At 45.3% G+C, this 20341-nt stretch overlaps 1 protein-coding gene across 3 annotated transcripts in view; it reads right to left on the bottom strand.

Annotated features, from left to right (window-relative positions):
* The window catches only part of TJP1 (tight junction protein 1), a 294015-nt gene that overhangs the window by 94017 nt on the left and 179657 nt on the right, over nucleotides 1-20341 (bottom strand). For all 3 annotated transcript variants that reach the window (XM_044979338.1, XM_044979340.1, XM_044979341.1), the window contains exon 3: nucleotides 5691-5747. In XM_044979338.1, the coding sequence (XP_044835273.1) occupies nucleotides 5691-5747 (57 nt within the window). The remainder of the gene's footprint in view (nucleotides 1-5690; nucleotides 5748-20341) is intronic.

The following is a 20341-nucleotide window of genomic DNA, read 5'->3' as shown; positions in this document are numbered from 1 at the left end:
CTCTCACCTGCCAATCTCACTCCCAACCAGCTCTGACCTGCCCTTTTCTTGACTGCCTCAGGCCTGGTCTACCTTAGAATTTATATCGACCCCTAGCTACATCGCTATGGGGTGTAAAAAAAATGTATTTCAGTGGGTGACATAATTAAGCTGACCTAACCCCTACTGTAGATGTAGCAAAGTCAATGGAGGAATTCTTCTGTTGACCTAGCTATCACCCTTCCATTGACTCAGACACAGGTTAGGGGTTTGTTACAGGAGTGGGTGGGCGAGATTCTGTGGCCTGCATTGTGCAGGAGATCAGACTAGATTATCATAATGGTCCCTTCTGACCTTAAAGTCTATGAGTCTATGTAGGAAGAATCTATGCTGTGGTGCTACAGCAGCATAGCTGGGGCTGTGCTGCTATAGCACTTGTAATATAGACACTGCTTCAGTCCGTACTCTAGGAAGGTTCTGACTAACCAGGTCTGTCCCAGCTCTAGGGCCCAGGAGCCCTCTTTTAAGCCCAGTTGGGGGTTAGCTGATAAGTCACAGGCACACGGTCTTCTTCCCTCTTAAAGGGCTAGTACCACCCTCTAACAATTTCATCATCATTTTATTAATCTATTTAGGAAGTTAACATGTTTCAGTACTATGGTCCATACACACTCCCAACTTTCACATGTTTTCCCCTGAACTTACTACTCAAGTCTAATCTATCAATTTGTGTCTACTGCCCCTTTCTGTCCTTCTCTCTTTATTTCTTGACTTTAGTATCTTTTCCACTTTAACAACTGTTTTCTATAGGTCCTTTTCCATCTCACCTTCACAATCTCCCCCAGAGGTTCAGAACACATTCTGTAGATTAGCAACAGTGTAACAAGGCAATCAAATTTAAGACACAAAAGTTTAGAACTAGTCTTGACCTTATGACGCTGCTTTGGAAGAGGATTACTTCTCAGCTGCAGAGCAGACTGAAGCAAGAGTCAGCCAGCCTGATGTATACATGTAATCCTAATATGCATACTTTCTCCAGAGGCAAACCCAATGTCTTGAAAAGTATGTATGTGGGGTGAACGGTGCACTATAAACGCTTTATTAGTACAGGATGGTGGGAATCCATTAGACCATATTAGTGCTAGAGAAAGGTTCAAGAGTTTTGTTTTTTTTTACTTGAAAGATTTACATTATCAATGCTGATATTAGATAAAATATTGCATTAGTGAATTGTTTTTAATGTCACAGCATTAAAAGAATGTAATCAAAATGTGTGTTACAATTGATACTGAAGTCCAATCAATTTAAAATTTACATGGAATTAAGCCATTTTGTTATTAATGATGTGTGAACTTGTTAATTATGTGTATAATGTAGTAGCAAACATTTACATTGTGTATACCCGTTACTAAATAACCTATCAAACGAGGAAGAAGCCTTGTGGAACGTAACAAAGAATTTAACAGAAAAGTGCTAATTTCAAAGCAAGTGCTCAGTTTGTGTGATGGGGGCCATGGACCAGCCTTCCCATCGCACTCCCCCTGTCAGTAGCTGGCCCAAGCCAAGGAATCTAATGATCTAACCAGCAGAGCAAAGTCAGTGATGAATCCTGGTCACGTGCCACCTGAGGTATGTTGCACATGTGCTAAGAAGATCATCACACACAATCTGAGGTCAAAGACTCAAAATGTATTCTTTACTCTCCAGCATCAACGGAAAAGCCCATCTGGGTAGTGACACTGTCAACTTGTTTTCTGAAGAAGCTCTAAGTATGGATTCAAGGAAAGATCCTGGATCTCTGGACTCTTATAGGGAAGAGTACCAGATGCTAAGCAGAGCTGCCCAGAAACAAAGACTTTTGGGAAACTGGCAGTTTATAACATCACTGCCACTATTTGGAATTACAAACTGACTCACCTGTACATATATTTTTACCTGCTTTAACCTCTCAATAACTCTTATTTCCTTTTCTTAGATAATAAATCTTTAGTTAGTTTAGTATAGAATTGGCTACCAGCATTCTCTTTGGTGCAAGATCTAGAGCAATGGTCCCCAACGCGGTGCCCTCGGGCACCATGGCGCCCACCGGGGCATCTATGTGTGCCGGCGTACTGTCCAGCCGACGAGCATCCGCCAAAATGCCGCCAAGAAGCAGCATCATCCAGAGGCGGCTCCGCCAAAAGGCGACTGATTTTCGGCAGCATTTCTCCAGCGACGCCCCTGGATGACGCTGCTTGTCAGCGGCATTTCAGTGGCGACGCCTATTGATATTGCTGCTTCTCAGCATTTCGGCGGATGCTCGTCCGCCGGCCACAGCCCTCGGTGGCTTGTCATCTCGCACCCGCCACACGAAAAAGGTTGGGGACCACTGATCTAGAGTACCAATTGATCTGGGGTAAGTGACTGGTCTCTTGGAACTTGGAGCAACCTGATGTGGTGTGATTTTTGGTTTAAGTGACCTTTTATCATAAAAGTCCAGTTTTTCTGAGTGGCAAGATAGACTGGAGAGTCTAAGGGGACTGTCTGTGAAGCCATGGTAAGACTGGTATTGTGATCCAGGAGTTCACATCTGTCCCTGGCGTGGTGAAATGTAAATATAGAACACACCACCAGCATAAGGTATTTGCCCTGTTTTCTGACAGTCTGTCCTGAGGTAGGCACACTCAGTCGTGAGGCACTCCAGACAGTGTGACAATTTATAAAAGCAATCTACTCTGCCTACCACAGGTCACCACTGTCGCAACCCTAAACTCATGCTCAAACATGGCATCTGTATGGCCAATTGTCGGTCAAAAGGTCACATTGGTATCGTGTGCAACACCGTAGTGCCGTGTGCAATCTTATAGTGCCGTGTGCCTATTCCCGAACCTTCTATCTGGTCAATTGTGGGTCAAGTTGGTGCCATGTGCTACAATACCAGCGTGTTGTGTGCAAAAGAGTAGTGTGCTGGATGCAGCTTCTGTTGACGTAGAGGGCTCCAGCTCGGAACCTGGAGGGTGAAGGAGCTAGGGACCAATTAGACGCTGGCACGAGTAAGAGTCTTCGAATAAAACTGTATCTCACGCCAAAAACGGCAGGAGTGCCTGCGTGTTAGCTAGAAGGCCTGATCACCCTTTCAGCCAGGGTCTCCTCCAGATTTTGCCGGCTCGTGTCGTGTCGTGTCAGGATTACTTCCCCTCAATTCGTCATGCACTCTGTGTCTGTACTGCTGGTCAGCTGCGCCTGGAGTGTAGTATGCGCATTTTAATTTCTGTAAACACTTTATTTGCTTATACTCTTCCTTTTTTTTTCCTTCTTCTCTCTCCCTTATTTGGTGCAAAGTTGTGTATACAGTATAGGAGAATCAAGCTGTTGTATTGATTACTGTTGTGGTTAGTTGATGTATTTCACAACATTCAGTTAATGCGTGCACAGTTTACTCAGTTTGCGTGTCTATTTTGGATTTTAGTAAGCGGTTAATCATAGGTCGTTTAGTTCTTGTTGTAAGATGCAAATAGACTGTTTTCAAGTTGTGTGTGGTTTATCTTGATAGTATTTCTAGTTGATAAATTACCTCCCCCCGGCCCAAGTTGTAACTTATCCCTTGTTAATAAACGGCCACGTGGTTTGAAATTTCAATCTGTCACATTTTGATTTTCCTCTCTCAATTAAATACTTACTCAAACCTGCGTTTGTCTCGGAAAACCACAAGCAGATGACTGAGGCCTCAAACACAATTTCCAGCCAATTCTGGTCAATACATGGTCAAAGTATGTGTCTCAGAAGTACAGGCAGGGGTGAGCTGGAGCCAGTTCGCACCGGTTCGCACGAACCCGTTGTTAAATTTAGAAGCGGTTTTAGAACCGCTTGTTAACTAGCTTCCCTGCGAGGGAAGCTTTGATGGGCTCTGCCTGGGAAGCCTGTAATTCCTCCTCCCGGCCGCCGGGGGGCGCTGCGCTGTGCTGCGAGAGCCATGTGAGCTGCCTCCTGGCCCTGTTGCTGCTCCTGCTCTTTGGACCTCTGGCCCTGGGGCTCCTGCTGCTGCCTGGTGAGTCGCCGGCTGTGTCCTGCTGCTCCCAGCCGCTCCCCCGGTGTGAGTATCTGCGCCCCTCCCCCGCCTTCCCTGCCCGCAGCCACCCCCTGCCACAGCCACCCCCCTGCCCGCAGCTACCCACAGCCAGCCCCTGCCCCCCCCCACCCCCCCCAGCCAGCCCCTGCCCCCAACCGTCCCCAGCCACCCCCCTTGCCCACAGCCAGCCCCCTGCCCCACCCCCAGCCAGCCCCCGCCACCCCCCTGCCCCCAGCCAGCCCCTGCCCCCAGCCAGCCCCCTGCCACCCCCCTTGCCCACAGCCAGCCCCCTGCCCCACCCCCTGCCCACAGCCACCCACAGCCAGCCCCCGCCACCCCCCTGCCCCACCCCCTACCCACAGCCACCCCCCTGCCCACAGCCACCCGCAGACAACCCCTGCCCCCAGCCAGCCCCTGCCCCCAGCCACCCGCAGCCAGCCCCTGCCCACAGCCGCCCTCTGCCCCACCCCCTGCCCACAGCCGCCCTCTGCCCCACCCCCTGCCCACAGCCACCCGCAGCCCGCCCCTGCCCGCAGCCAGCCCCTGCCCGCAGCCAGCCCCTGCCCGCAGCCCCTGCCACAGCCACCCCCTGCCTGCAGCCAGCCTCTGCCCACAGCCGCCCGCAGCCACCCCCTGCCCACAGCCACCCGCAGCCCGCCCGTCTGCATCACCTGCCCACAGCCAGCCCGTGTCACTCCCTGCCTCCAGCTAGCCCTGCCCCACGCCCCTATCTGCAGCCAGCCCCACATCCACTGGTGCCCTGCAGTTCCCAGGGCAGTAACCCTGCACACCTGCTTTAATGAGGGGGGGGGCAGGGAGCAGCTGGGACCCACACATGTGCACACCCTAGAGTGACCAGACAGCAAGTGTGAAAAATCGGGACGGGGGTGAGGGGTAATAGGAGCCTATATAAGAAAAAGACCCAAACATTGAGACTGTCCCTGATCACCACTCACACATGTGAAACGGAGCTCATTTCTAGTTCAGCCCCATCTTTTTAAAAAAGAACTTTAGGTAGGGTTAAAATACATCTGTATTTTCCTGGACATGTCAGGCTTTTCGGTTCTTAATCACCTCCTGGGAAAATATGGACGTATGGTAACCCTATTGGTACAAAAAATACATGCTGTCGCACATCCCTTAAATCAGAACTTTTTATAGGGAACCCGTTGTTAAGATTTTGGCAGCTCATCACTGAGTACAGGTTTGTACAAACTATTCTCAAACAGAAATTTTTATTTGTGAAATTGTATTCTATTTACATTTAACTACACTGTCCTATAAAAGTTTCAGGAAAACAAGCATTTGCAACACATTTTTATGTTTAAATTACACAGTTATACTGCTAAAACTCTTTTAGCTTTGCAATGCATGAACTACACTTCAGCATAATTTTCAGTTGCGTGGGGATATGTACAAAAAAGTTATAAGAAACTTAGGCAAGCTCAAGAGTGACTAGGTAATAAGTTGTCTTCTTGGCAAGTTTTACCAATAACTACTGTTTGAGCAGAGAATTTACAACAATTCTAATTTTAAACAAAGGAATGTAACAAAACCAGTTTCCTTTTCTTTTGCTTCCTGACATCTGGCTCTTTTCTATTGTTTTCAAAAGCTGCCAGTATCCTGAGTTATGCATACAGAATTAATTGTTGTAATAACTTACCCTGTGAAGAGTCACTGTGTGTTGTTCCCATATAGCTGTTTCTTCCATTGTTGTGCTCTGATTTAAAAAAAAAAAAAAGTTAGATTTTGCTGTCAATAAATATATAGAAGTTCTTCTGAGCTGTGCAGTACCTCAACTGTAAATTGACAAATTTATATTCATAGTTAGCTACTCATTGGGAGTATTAAAGCTGAGGAAAAACAGATTTTTTTATATAAAGACAGGAAACAGCTCAATGGAACTTCCTGTGTTTCTAACTGAAACATTCGGAAAAGGACTCCTCATTATATTCACCTCATACTAGTTGCATGGCAATTTTCAGTGCCTATACAAGTACTAAGTTAGTACTATTGTGCATCTAGTGGCTGTGCAATTTTTGCTTACGTAACTGCACTTTCCCCAACACAGAAGTTTGCCTTTTCAGAACCAAGTGAAAAATACAGAAAGAAATTGCATCCAACTTTAAACACTGTGTTTAGCAAACCCTTCCTTCCACTCAAATTCAAACACTGAATTTCAGAGAATCCTAACAGATCCAATAGATGGCTAGACAGTCCCCATTTGGTTTTACCTTATTACAGAGAAAACCTAAGTGTGTCACTTCCTATTTTCTTGAGTTATTTCAATAAGAATTTGAATACCAAATGAACATAGCAGTACTACTTTTTCAAAGAGGTTCTGAATTTCCTTGATTCCCACTTGGCAGGATTGGGCCCCAAAAGGAGATTTTAATTTAATTTTTAAAATACATTTCATTGTTTATTCTTTGTGCCTGTAATGTTAGGGATATGTTACAAACTATATTTAAAATTTCTTTTAAATCATCAAGATTTGATCAGAGATACACTACTCTAAACATTTTCATTGTAAGGTCTGAAAAGTTGAACAAAAGGATGAAATTCCAAATGTTTCCAACCCTTGGAATTATAATTAAGTTTAAGAGAAAAATGTACAAACATTTGTTATGTAGGTTCTCACTTGTTCAATGAGCAGTAGTGAGTGATGCTGGTCTAATGTCCAGTTTTAGTTTTGCTATAATCAAATGTTGGTTTATTAGCTTCTGATAATACCTCATGTTTTGTTAGTATTCCACCATTTATTTCTGTTCTAATTTATAGATCTAGATCTATATCCATTAATCAGGAATGTCTAGCTATGGAGTACAGTACATGAGCTATTGTACTGTACCGTGCATATGGGTCACATTCAATTGACTCTGCAGTTCAATGAATGCTAATCTTCTTTTATCTGAACTGCAGAACAAAACAGGGACCTATGTAAGGGAACAAGATTAGAGAGTAGCAATATGAAAACATTTACAAGCCCTGCATTTTTGCCTTGAAAATAAAAAGACTTGCAAGTCTACGCAGTGTGCCACAAGAAGCAGGCATTGAGGGGAGGAAAAAAGCAGCCAGTAAGGACCAGGGAGGGGCTTTGGAGAAAGAGCAGGAAAGTCAGTAGGCAATATATTAGAGTGGCACTGAGCCTCCACCTATCCTGCTGAAGAACTGTCTGGCTTTTCAAAGTGGGTGTCCAGTCAGTCTAGAAACTTTCATAGACAAACAAATCAGACATCTATTTAATAAAAGTGAATATAAATAGGTGAACATACTCAAAACAAATTTCAATAAAAACAGGTCTAAAACCAGAAATAAAAACAGTCTTAACTTGGCAGCCAGCAGTTAACTGTACCACCCTATGTCAAATACTAAGAGTCAATGCAACAATATATACAGACGGCTTATGATGCAAAATGAAAATAATATCCATTACTATGCTCTACTTTTAAGAACTTTATCCTACCACCAGACACAGAGTGTGTACTCTTATCCCCTCATTCAATACCTTAAAAAACTTACATCAGAGTATTACAGGTATATAGAATACTTTACAGGTAAATACTAAGGTCCTTGCCTGACCCTAAGGAGCTTACTTCACACTTGACACTAAAATGCCTGGTTTTCTTTTTTTCCTAGTGCACATTGTGTTTCCTAAAGTGAACTGCTTTTTCTTAGAGTAGACTGTATTTTACTAAACGGCAACTTCCTTTCTATTCCATACTACACAACTGATTTGAATTAGAAAGATTATGGCTTTTTAACTCTTTCCCATAACAAAAGTATGGCATTTAATAGTATAATTATGCCAAACACTTAAACACTGAACACATTATCATGAATATAGCACTAGAGAGAGATTGTTTACATACTAAAAAGGAAGTCACCTTAGCAACAAAAGAAAATCCATCTGTTTGTTAAGCAAGTAATACAAGCAAATGTTACTTGTTATTTTCATTTCCTGATGGTCTTACTCACCTAGCTTTAAAAAAAAAAAAAGTTTTCGCAAAGAAGTTCTTTAGCCTGAATACTCTTGCCAAGCTAATGAAGAATTGTCTGTCCCAGTAAATTAAGCTTTCTTCATCCAATTTTGTTGAAAAAACCACCCATTCATTTATATTGTGGTTTGTTAATGTCTCTGGTTGATTGCTGTCTTTGTGGGCCTTAACATTGGAGTCAACAGCAGGAGATGAGGAAACTGCTGAAGTGCCTTATAAGGTGGAACATGAGTGTAGTAAACAGAACGCACAACTCAAGATGCTCCATAACTTTTTACAGTAATCAAGTACTTGTCCGGGTCTTAAAACATACATATTTCATTTTTTCTGAATAATGGCAGTCTGATTTCTACTGTTTAGTGGTACATCTAATTCCTTATGATAATTCAAAATTAAGCACTAATATTTCACTTCAGGTTACAATCTACAATGTTACAAGCATCAGGCAAATAAAACTGTGCACCTATAAATCACCATACACTTGGGTAAAGACATGATAATGAACTAGGCCATAAAAGTATGCTCAAGAATAAGACAATTCAATCAGAACGCAACGCCATTATCTTATCTTATTGAATGACAAAACTGACATGGACAGAAGCATATGCAATATTAGACAATGAAACTAATCCCAGGCACTATCAGCTGGTTTGCTGTGTCCTTACTTGACTACCTGAGTCATCACCAATACTGAGTTTGAAGCATTTTTTGCCCCAGCTCTTCTGACTAAACTTCAGAATCACTGTTACATCACCTCCGACTAATGACAAAAAAAAATTCCATCAATTTAAGAATGCTTAAAAAAAGAAAGGAGACTAAACATTAAGAATATATGTGCTCAATATTCAACAGATTTGTGTATTTAATCTTCATTCATTTAACTCGAGAACAATTTCTAATCCCTTTCCTAGTATATATGTAGGGCCCTATCAATTTCATGGCCATGAAAAACGTGTCCCGGACTGTGAAATCTGATCTCCCCCTTGCTGCTGGGAGCACCCCAGCTGGGGGCTCCTACCTGCGAGTCCCAGCCAGGCTGGGGAGGAATAGGATTTGTACTTCCCCTGTATGGCTGCTCTTGGAGGTGGGAGGGATCAGACCTACCTCCAGGTACCTTTTGGGTTGGGACCTCCACGGTTACAACACCTTGAAATTTCAGATGTAAACATCTGAAAACATGAAATTGACCAATTTTAAAACCCTATGGCCCTGAAATTGATCAAAATAGACCATGAATTTGGTAGGGCCACAAATGAAGTAGTTCAAATGACTAACATATCAAAATAATTTCATAATTACCTGCTAAATTTTAACTACCTCAAGTAAGGAAGTTAACTGTGTGCAAAAACTAGACTATTATCCAAACATGCTTTCCCCCACAAAATCACCTTTAAAGAGAAGTGACAAAGTCAGCTTCTGGTGAAACAGCATTATAGGAGAGAAATACAAAAAAACCCAAAACAGTTGATACAATTACACTACAACCAGATTTTTCCCAAGAAGAAAAGTTGTTTGAGAAAAAGATTGAAAAGTTATGGCTAAATAAATCTTGATGTGTCATCTTTCAAATTAAGAATAAGCAGTTTTATAGTAAGCATACTTCGTAGTTAAATACCAGTTCTAAAACAACTGTTTCTCAACTTGAAAATGCAACAAGATTAATGTTTATGTTTTGCTGTAGTATTTACGTATGTAGAAGTTTTGAGGGAAGTTTAGGTACGCTTGGAAATATCGCTTCTGAGAGGATTGAGCATGTGATGCTGAAGGCTGTGACTGATCCTGTCCTCCGGTATGTCATGAGTCTTCTGCCGCTTGCGAGAAGGTTCATAGGGTTGTTGGAAGAAGTGGGGAGTTCTGAACTGTTGTTCAGGTTGCAGACAGTAGACTTTTCCTTTGGATGCAGGTGCGTAGATACCCAGACATCATGGAGTGGCTCTGGAATCTTTGAGAGCTTGTCCATAAAGTCCTCCATTTTGCTGTAACTGAGAAAGTCGTATTTAGCCAATAATGCCTGGTAGTTGGAAATCCTAAACAGGAGACTGGCTCATGAGAAAACCTTGTGCCACAGTTGCTTCCCCTGCTTGTCTGCCGGGGTGGAGAGCGGGTGTTTCTGCCTGGCCCCCTCTGTCACTGTCTGTATCATGAGGGAATTAGGTGCGGGGTGAGAGAACAGAAACTCAGACTCCTTCGCTGGTACATAATACCTCTTCTCTGCCCCCTTGAAGTGGATGCGCAAGTGGCTGGGGGTGTGCCAAACAGTTTGAGCCGGTTGAAGAATGACATCGTTGATTGGTAGAGCAACACTGGCCAGTACTGAAGCATGCAGTATGTCAAGAACCTGATGCTGTTTGTCCTGTATTTCCTCCAGTGGAACATGGAGGTCCTCAGCCACCTTGCGTAAGAGGTCCTGGAACTGAGAAAAAAAGTCATCCAATAGTGAGGGGGGGCGCTAAAGACACAGCAGCGTCTGTTCTGGTGGTACCAGAGCTGGACTAAGTGGCTCATCCTCCAAAACTGGTTGTGAATGCCTACACGGGGATGCCCAAAGTGGGGAAGGGGGTGAATCCTCTCTTGCTGAATGGGAAGGCTCTGAAGCTGGATATTGAGGCCAGGACCCCCAGTACAGCCAACAGGACTGATCCGGCAGATGCTGTGGAGGGCTCCACTGAGTGGGATACCAGTGAAACCTGTGTTGGGGAAAAGGGAGGGTACTGTTACTGAGCTGGCGGAATAGTAGGGTAGTCATATCAGCGGTAGGGCAGAAGCAGCCCCTGTGCTCTTTCCAAGTCCTCCAATGATACTAAGTCAGAGCCCAGTTCCAATGACAGTGCCGTAGGAGAGTGGGTGGAAGCCCAACTCAAGTGAGGTAAGTCCAAGGTAGGAGAACCTGGGGATCTCATTTCCCCTGAATGCAAAAAAGTTTATGGGGCCTGAGCACAGACTCCATCCTCCCCAGTGTTATCAGCACAAGCTCCGTAGCCAGAACCAGAGGGCTACTTCGGAACCAATGGTTCCCTTGACTTAGGGGGTGACAACTTGGAAGACATACAAGGCTCAATGAACAGTGGATCCACCAGTCTGTGAGACTTCTTGTGCTTGTGAGCCTTGGAACATGCCGCTTGTCCATAGCTCGAACTCGTGGAAGATGCATTGTTCTTCTTCGGGCTGGAGAAAAACTTACTGGCATGTTTATAGGCATGCTTCCTTGTCTCATGACTAGACCCTGGCATGGGGTCCACAGTACTGGTACTGGTGAAACTGGACTCCCTGTCTGATCAGAGGCATAGTCCTGGGTGTCTCAGGCCAATGTATGAAAGGTTCCCCTGTCTCAATCTGACTGCGGCCTCATGGCAACCTCCATGAGATGCTGTTTGAGACGGAGAGCTTGAACTTCCCAGGTACAGCTTGGGAAGGAGAGGCAGATACTGCACCTGGATAAAATGTGGGCTTCTCCCAAGCAGTAAGGAGAGCACTGGTGCTCATAACTGACTGAGAATGAACATGGTCAGGAGGCACAGATCTTGAACCCAGGCATCTTTGGCATAATCCAGTGCTCAGGCATGGGTGATGGGGGCGGGGGAGGGGCACAGGGGGGACCTGAGAAAACAGTTCCCAAAGTCTCTTAATTTCTAAAAACTATTACTAAACACTAAAACGACAATAAAAAACAAAAAGAACTATGTACAACTCTAAAAACAGGTGGTGGATTTTTCCTCGAAGTGCATCAGAAACAAGAGGACACTAGCAGCTCCAACTCGGACTACATGGCATTGAGAAGGAACTCAGGGTGCAGTTGGTCTGCTCTGCCCTTTATCCTTGGACAAAACCATGAGGCAGAGCAATGGTGCATGTGCGGACCACCAAACTCTGCTACTTTCAAATTCTCAAGCTTTAGGGACCATCATTCACAAAAGAACTGAAGGTTGCTCCAGTCTATGGCTGGGGAAATCTAGCTGAGCCCAAACAGCCTATGGAGGGTATGCGGGCAGAGAGTGAGACACTATCACCACACAGTCCAAAGACTATATTCTCTCAACTCATATGCATTTTGTTTTACTATAATGCACCAGCCTTATCTGGATACAGTCTTTGCACTGAATCTTTCAGCAAGCATGCAGAGGAATCTTACTCCATTGCATGACAGTGGTAATCACACCAAGTTGCTGCAGTATGTATTAAAATATTTTTTTTATGCTCATTTCATCTATGTTGTACATACTGCTTTACCTCTAATCCAAGTTCCCTGGCCTCCCATCCTTTACCTTTTGCTAATTACTAGTTACTTTGTGAAACCCAATCTTCTTGACTATAAAGTTACTCATTCTGCAGCCATCCTTGTCTTGCTTATTTCCCAGGAGATTTCCAGGTGCAGGCACGAGATGCAAATCTAAAAATCGAACCTAGGGATTGTGACACCAAAACAACTTAAAGATATCTTCCAAAATGCCTTGGATATAAGAGCTGCTGCACAGCATTAACTTTCTCTGTGCCAAACACCCAATGGAGTCTAGCCATGAGACATGGAACTTCAAAGAACCGATTTTGCCAGTTAACAAAATAAATTAAGATAGAATAGGCTGAATTCTGTGCTGAATGCCCTTTATTAGCCAATATACTGGGGCATTATATCACCATTTAAAAACACAGGTCCCAAACCTGCAATTGAGTCTCTCTCAGCTGATATGGAGGACCAGGGCCTTTCGTTTTTAAATTTAAAAAAACTAAGAAGCATCTGATCAATTCTACATTTGTTCATCTCGCAGCATGCATCATTCTCACACAATCCAAATATTGAACAAAACGGTGATTATACAAGACAATCCATAGAGGTTCCAATAAATAAGGAAGCTATTTTATCAGTCATGGAGTTTTCTAAATTTCTTTAATCACCTTCCTAGACGTTAAGAAAAGTCTCTATTGCAGCAGTGTGTGTGTGTCAGTCATTTGGGCCACACAAATAAACCACCTGCTTGTGCTATGAACAGTAATGTTGGTAAGTAGCTATGGGTCAACTAAAGTACCACAAAAATTAGATTTACTTCACTGTGTTCTAGTGCCATAGTAGTCTCCTCTATAATATGGCCTCTAGAGGCAAATGCAAAATTAAGTATTACTTCAGCTTCTGCTACCCTCGTGTTCACACCTGCTTCTAAAGTCACCCGCCATATTTTGTTCAATTAAAAACTAAACTTAGAAACTACATGTGATTCTAACACTTTCCTAATGAGCATTAGAATGGACTGAGCAAAGGCAGTTTTTCTAAGAAATCAAGAATAAGTTTAGACAACTAAAATCCCAACCTCAATTTTACATGGTCTTGCGTAGCCTTACAACTGATCCCATCATCCACTCATCTTTTCTTTGTAACAATTCTACTAACCCAAGCTGCTAGATATTTACAGCATTAAATCGTCATGTGGCAAATGGGTTCCACTCAAGGCCAATGTGGAGACAGACAACACAATTTCTGACGTCACGAATTGTAAGACATGAAGAATTCCAATACCCAGTATTGCTGTTCCAAATAGGATAATATGCACACCCACTATTACTTCCCACCAAGGAAAGGCTGGAGAGGAAAAAAATACAGTTATCTGTTTCATAACTGGTGTTTTTCGAGATGTGTTGCTCATGTCCATTCCACATTAGGTGTGTGTGCTTGCCACATGCACCAATGCCAGAAGTTTTTCCCTCAGCAGTATCTGTAGGGGAGAGGCTCTGGTGCCCTCTGCAGTGGCACCTGCATGGTGCAGTATAAGGGGCGCCGCTAACTCCCCTCACCCTCAGTTCCTTCTTACCGGAAACTCCGACAGTGGGGAAGGAGAGTGGGTCATGGAATGGACACGAGCAACACATCTGTAAGAACACCAGTTACAGAACAGGTAACTGTCTTTTCCTGGAGTGCTTGCTTATGTCCATTCCACATTAGCATGGAAGCAGGTAGGAGTTCACGGCTGCGTAGACTGTAATACAGCTCTGCCGAACCCAATGTTGTCTCTGGCCTGCTGAGTGATAGCATAATGAGATGTTAATGTGTGGACCGAGGACCATGTCGCAGCTCTACAGATGTCCTGGATTGGAATGTGCGCCAGAAAGGATGCCAAAGACGCTTGCACTCTAGTTGAATAGGCCCTAACATTCGGCAGCGGTGGGACCTTTGCTAGCTCATAACAGGTCTTTATGCAAGAGGTGATCCAGTTGGAAATCCTCTGCGAAGGAACCAGGAGGCCTTCATCCTATCCACCATAGCGATGAAGAGCTGGGTCGATTTCCGGAAAGGCTTGGTACGTTCCAAGTAAAACACCAAGGCCCTCCAGATGCCCAGTGCGCGTAGACGCCTCTCCTCAGCAGTCTTGCGCGGCTTAGGACAGAACACTGGCAGGAATACGTCCTGGCTCATGTATAAGGCTGGGTGGGACCGCAGCTGGACCTTGTCCTTATAAAACACTGTGTAAGGCGGTTCCGAGGTCAAGGCATTAATCCCCGAGACTCACCTTTCCGACATCACCGTCACCAGGAAAGCCACCTTCCAGGACAAGTAGGAAAGGGAGCAGGAGCCCAGCGGCTTGAAAGGCGAGCCGGTGAGCCTGGAGAGGACCAGGTTAAGGTCCCACTGCGGGACAGGAGCCCATACCTCCAGGTAAAGGCTCTTGAGGCCCCTCAGGAACCTGACAGGTCATGAGAAAAGACCATCTGACCTTGGATTGGCTGGTGGAATGTGGAGATGGCTGCATAGTGCGCTCTGATGGAAGAATGCGCCAGACCCTAGTTCCTGAGCTGCAGTAAGTAGTCCAAGATGGACCGCACTGAAGAATGCAAGGAAGAAATGCCACGCTCCGACGCCCAGCAGGAAAACCTTGTCCCCTTGGCCAGGTAAGTTAGTCTTATGGTTTCCTACTTCCCAAGAGGATCTGCTGGACCTCCTCCGAGCAGGTACGCTCCTCTGGGTTCAACCATGGAGCATCCATGCCGAGAGATGTAGAAACCCGAAGTTGGAGTGTAGGAGCCAACCGTGATCCTGTGACAGCAGGTCTGGACTGAAAGGAAGAGATCAGAGTGGCCACCACCATGTTCACGAGCGTGCCGAACCAGTGCTGGCAAGGCCTGTTGATGTAGAACATCGAGGCCATATTGACCATCAGGACTCCCACCACTTCGCCTGACAGGTGCAGCAGGAAGCCCTCATAGGCCAGTTGGACCACTCTGAGCTCCTTGCCATTTATGTGTAACCTTGTCTCCTCCGGGGTCCACCCCCCAACCAAGGTCCAAAGCATCCGACACTAGCTCAACAGATGGAACAGGACTGTCGAACGGGACTCCTTCCAGGACCTTCTCATGATCGGTCCACCACTGCAGCAAGGTGAGGACCGCCAGAGGAATGGTTACGATCTTTTCCAGGTGGTCTCTGGATTGGAAATAGGTCAACGCCCGCCATTACTGCAGCGGCCGCATGCAGAGCCTGGCATGGCGGACCATCTATGTACAAGCTGCCATGTGGGCTAGCAGGCACAGGCACACCCTGGCCGTTATCAGGGGAAAACAGACACTTCCGCAGTGAGGTCCGTCAGGGTCTGAAACCTGTCCAATGACAGGAACACTCTCGCCCGGGTCAAGTTGAGCACAGCCCCAATGAATTCTATCCTTTGAACTGGACCTAACATGGACTTTTTGTGGTTGAACAGCAGTCCCAAGGAGCAGCACGTGGTTTGTAGTACAGTGATGTCGCATTGGACCTGAGCCTTGAAGTTGCCTTTGACCAGACAGCTGTAGATGTTTGGTTAAATCTGGATACCCTGACACCTGAGGTACGCCGCAACTACCACCATGCACTTGGTAAACACTCTTGGTACTGTAGCCAGGCAAAACAGAAGGACCGCAAACTGGTAGTGGGCCGAACCAACCATAAAACAGAGGAAGCATCTGTATCCTAGGAAGATCACTATATAAAAGTATGAGTCTTTCAGGTCGAGGGCAGCATACCAATCTCCTGGATCCAGGGAGGGGATAATGGAGGCCAGGGAGACTATGCAAAACTTTAGCTTCCTAAGGTATCTGTTGAGGTCTTGCAGGTCCAGGATGGGACGCAGCCCACCCTTGGCCTTTTGGATCAGAAAATACTGGGAACAGAAACCCTTGTTTCGGTAAGGAGGTAGGACCTCCACCAGCCACACCTCTAAGAGCCCCTGAACCTCCTGTTCAGGGACCCTTCTCATGAGAGTCTTCTTGAAGAGGGACGGGGGAGAGGGATGGAAATATATTAGAGGGCGTAGCCGTGTGCCACCATACTGAGGATCCAGAGGTCCGAAGTTATCGACAATCATGCTGAGAGGAAAAAGGTAAGGCAGTTACAAAATAATTGGGAAAAATCAGATCCAGGAAATAGACTGGTAGGTCGCCCTCAGGCATATCCTCAAAAAGACTTTTTAGCTCCTTGCTTGGAGTGGGTCACGCCCAACTGGGCAGAGGGTGGGAGCAAGTGGCTCGTGAGCCATCTATAGCCCTTGGGCTTTTTGTGCAGCAAGTCCTGTTGGGGCTGGCTCTTTTGTCCCGGGGAAATTACAGTTTGAACTGCTTACGTGCTGGGTCCAGAATGTAAAGCCCCAGAGTTTTTAGGATGGTTCGGAAGTTCTTCAGCCCATATAATTTGTTGTCCCTCTGCTCTGCAAATGGGGCCTGGCCATTGAAAGGGAGGTCCTGCTGAGCCTTGGAGGACAACCCAGATAGGAGCAGCCAAGACGCTCATTGCATGGAGATGGCGGACGCCATGGTGCAGGCAGCAGAGTCTGCTGCGTCAGATGGTGCTTGAAGGGCCGCCCTGGCAGCAGCCGTACCCTCATTGAGGATCACCTGGAATTCTTTACAGGAACCTTCCGGGAGGGCACTCTCTCAAACTTGGCCACAGTCTGCTACATATTAAAGTCGTAGCAGCCAAAGAGGGCCTGGTGGTTGGCCACCCTCAACTGTAAGCTAGACAAGGAATAAATTTTCCGTCTGAACAAGTCCAATCTCCTGGCGTCTTTATTTTGGGGGGTAGCTCTGGGTTGCCCCTGGCATTCTCTGTGGTTAATTGCCTTGACCACCAGGGAATTTGGGACAGGATCGGAGTAAAGATATTCGTGCCCCTTAGGTGGGGAAAAAGTACTCGCGCTCTGCCCTTTGGAAATGGGAGGCAGAGAGAAGGGGATTTGCCACAAGGTGTTGGATATCTTCAGTACCCCTTCGTGAAGGGGAAGGGCCACTCTAGCAGGGGCTGTGGAGAAGAGGATGGCGAACAGGGAGTCCGCTTGCTCCTCCAAATCCTCCACCTGCAGGCTAAGGCTGGATGCAACCCTCTTCAACAGCTCCTTGAGGATAGATGGATGGAAGGATGGAACCTGCAGTGCCGGGATGCTCTCCTGTCTCGGCGGCGAGAACAGTGCAATAAGCCTCAATAGGTCCTGCGGCGCCTCAAAAGCCTCCGGGGTGGATGGGAGCAGTAGATGTTCCGATAGGTGCAGTGAGCGAGAGGACCCGGGCTCGACTGCCTCACTTGGGCAGAAGTCATTAAGGCTCCACTTTGAGTCCCCAAGTTGTGGCCCAACTGAGGTGCCACTGGTGGCTGGTCCCTTGGTCTTGCTGAGGGAGATAGGCCTCTCTCCAACCTCTTTTTCTTCTGCGCCAGCGACTGGGACCAGTGCTGAAGGCTGCTATGTCCCCAAGAGGCTCCATGATGGTGCCGAGTCCTTCAAAGATGGGGTCAGAGTGTTTTGCACCAAAGACAACATGCTGGGAGCAGGATCCCCGGCGCCTGGGTCCAACTGAGGTCGGAGAGCTACCTCCATAAGGAGAATTTTGAGATGCTGCTCCCTCTCCTTAATGGTTCTCGGGTGGAATTCCTGACAGATCTTGCAGCAGTCCTTCTGGTGACCCTCACCCAGGCACTGTAAGCAGTTGGGGGCGGGGGGAGACAGTTTTTGGCATTCACTTTACACAAACCTGGCAAGTCTAAAAGCCCAGGGATCATGGCATGTAACAAATGGGGGGAGGAAATGGGGAGGAGAATCTCTCCATAACTGAAACTTAGTATAGTTTAGTAGTTCTTTATAACTACCAGAAACTAACTATGTACAGCGTATAAAGCACTGCTAATCCATTTGCCGAAGCAAGAGAAAAGAAAGGGGAAGTTCCAGCTACCATCAGTTGCAGTAAGAAGGAACTGAGGGGATATAGGGTCGGCAGGGCTCTATATTGGGTGCCATGAAGGCATGAAGCCACGGTGCGCCCAGCCCGACCCTACGGTCGCTGCTAGGGGAAAAATTCTTCCAGCTACTGTGCATGTGTGCGCACACACACCTGACTGGAATGGACATGAACAAGCACTCGAAGAAGAACTGGAAATTGCAGAAGTAGAGTTTTGCTACATTGATTTCACAGTTCTTATAATCTATTGACCCATCACTTGAATCTTAGGTTAGTTTTTTGGGTTTTTTTTAAATGAGGAATTATCTTGAAGTGAAACATTCACTCAGAATCATCAAGTACATGTTGGGCAAGGCATACGGGTCACCAGTATCATTTGCTTCAGAATGTCTTACCCGGTCCCCTCATCTTCCAGGTGATTATGATTTCTTGTTGCTCTTGGACATAGACTAGAGGAAGCATTCAATGGAGTCCCCTCACACACCTTCAGACACTTGAGAAGTCCTCAACCAAGAAAGTAGATCCAGAATTATTACACTAGGAGTCTGCACCACCATTAGTATATGTGTATACTTCCCCTCCTCCCCCTTTTCTTGCAGTTCTATCACTTACATAAGATTCAGAAAATGCTCTTCTGGTTGTTGTCCTTTAATTCTGAATCCTCCACATACATTTTATAGGTCATTGTTTTTCCTGCATTTCACTACCAGATTTTTGTCTTGGTACTCAACCTACCTATTCTAGCACTAATAGACAAATTTGAAAACTGAAGCATATAAGCTAAAAGAAGCCACCATAGATGCAAGTCGTGTATTCAATTGTGAATTCCACTCATCATTGTTAGCTGCATCCCATATAGGATTAAGTCAAGAATGCCCTCCATGCTCTGTACCCTTAATAATTACAGCTTTTATGAGCACCTTCACCTGTAAGATGATGTTTGAGCAGGATATAATATTAGGTAACAATACAGATTCAGAGTCTCTAATGATCTCCTCATATCAGAAAGAAATCACCACATATTGTACCATTTTGAAGTTAGCCAGAAAATTTAAGATGAGGTAGCCATTTCTATCACTGTCTAAAGACTGCAAACTTCTAAAAGCATGCACATCTAATTTCATGACACAGGCCTCTTTTCAGTAGGTCCCCTGGATAAGGCTACAACCCTATTGGCAGAGGCATGACACTCAGGGACCACCATAAAAAGGTAACAAAACCAGTACCGGAGTTTCCCAGAATAAATTACCAATTGCACATGTATTTTAGAAAAAATTATCACAGGATAAATGTTAATCCACTGGTGATTACATGAGGTACTGTAAGACTAGTTCACAGAGTGTTCCTGGTCTTTAAGAGCAGCACAGTTTGTGGCAGTGTCAGCCAGCAGCTAAATGAAACTTACTAAACTCACAATCTCTGAAGTGTGGGAACGCTGTGCTTCAGAACCTAGGTTCCTAGCCTCTTTTGCTTCTCCCCACTTTGCTATGAAGCTGGCCATGACAACACCTAGAACGGCAAACTCAGAAGCAGTGCTTACCAGTGCTTCAGGAATCTTGATTCTAGTTTCACTTTGCTACAACACTGAACACAAAAACAGAAGTGAAAAGAAATAGAAAAGGGAAAGCAAAATCAGAAGCCAGATTTTGTAAAGACAACAAATTAGGAAAAAGAAAAAACTGTTAATAAAAAGAATTACTTTTTTTTTTTTTAATTGGAGACATACCAATCTCCTAGAACTGGAAGGGACCTTGAAAGGTCATCGAGTCCAGCCCCCTGCCTTCACTAGCAGGACCAATTTTTGCCCCAGATCCCTAAGTGGCCCCCTCAAGGATTGAACTCACAACCCTGGGTTTAGCAGGCCAATGCTCAAACCACTGAGCTTTCCCTCGCCCCACTTAAGATTGCAAGCTCTTTGGGGCAGGTATCTTTTTGTTCTGTGTTTGCACAATGGAGTCTTGGTCCAGGACTAGGCACTACAATAAGTAGTAAACATTAAATCAGCATTTTTTTTTTAAAAATTAGTTCTTATTTTAAAGCTACTGGAAGAAATTAATTAAAATTTTCTAACTTTGGAATGTGATATTTATCACTGACCACCACACTTCAAAAATTCATCCTATTTTATTCTTTCAAA

Source organism: Mauremys mutica, chromosome 11, assembly GCF_020497125.1.
Source record: "Mauremys mutica isolate MM-2020 ecotype Southern chromosome 11, ASM2049712v1, whole genome shotgun sequence".
NCBI classification, from domain to species: Eukaryota; Metazoa; Chordata; order Testudines; family Geoemydidae; genus Mauremys; species Mauremys mutica.
Note: the sequence above shows the minus strand (reverse complement) of the source record. Positions and strands in the feature narration are given on the sequence as shown.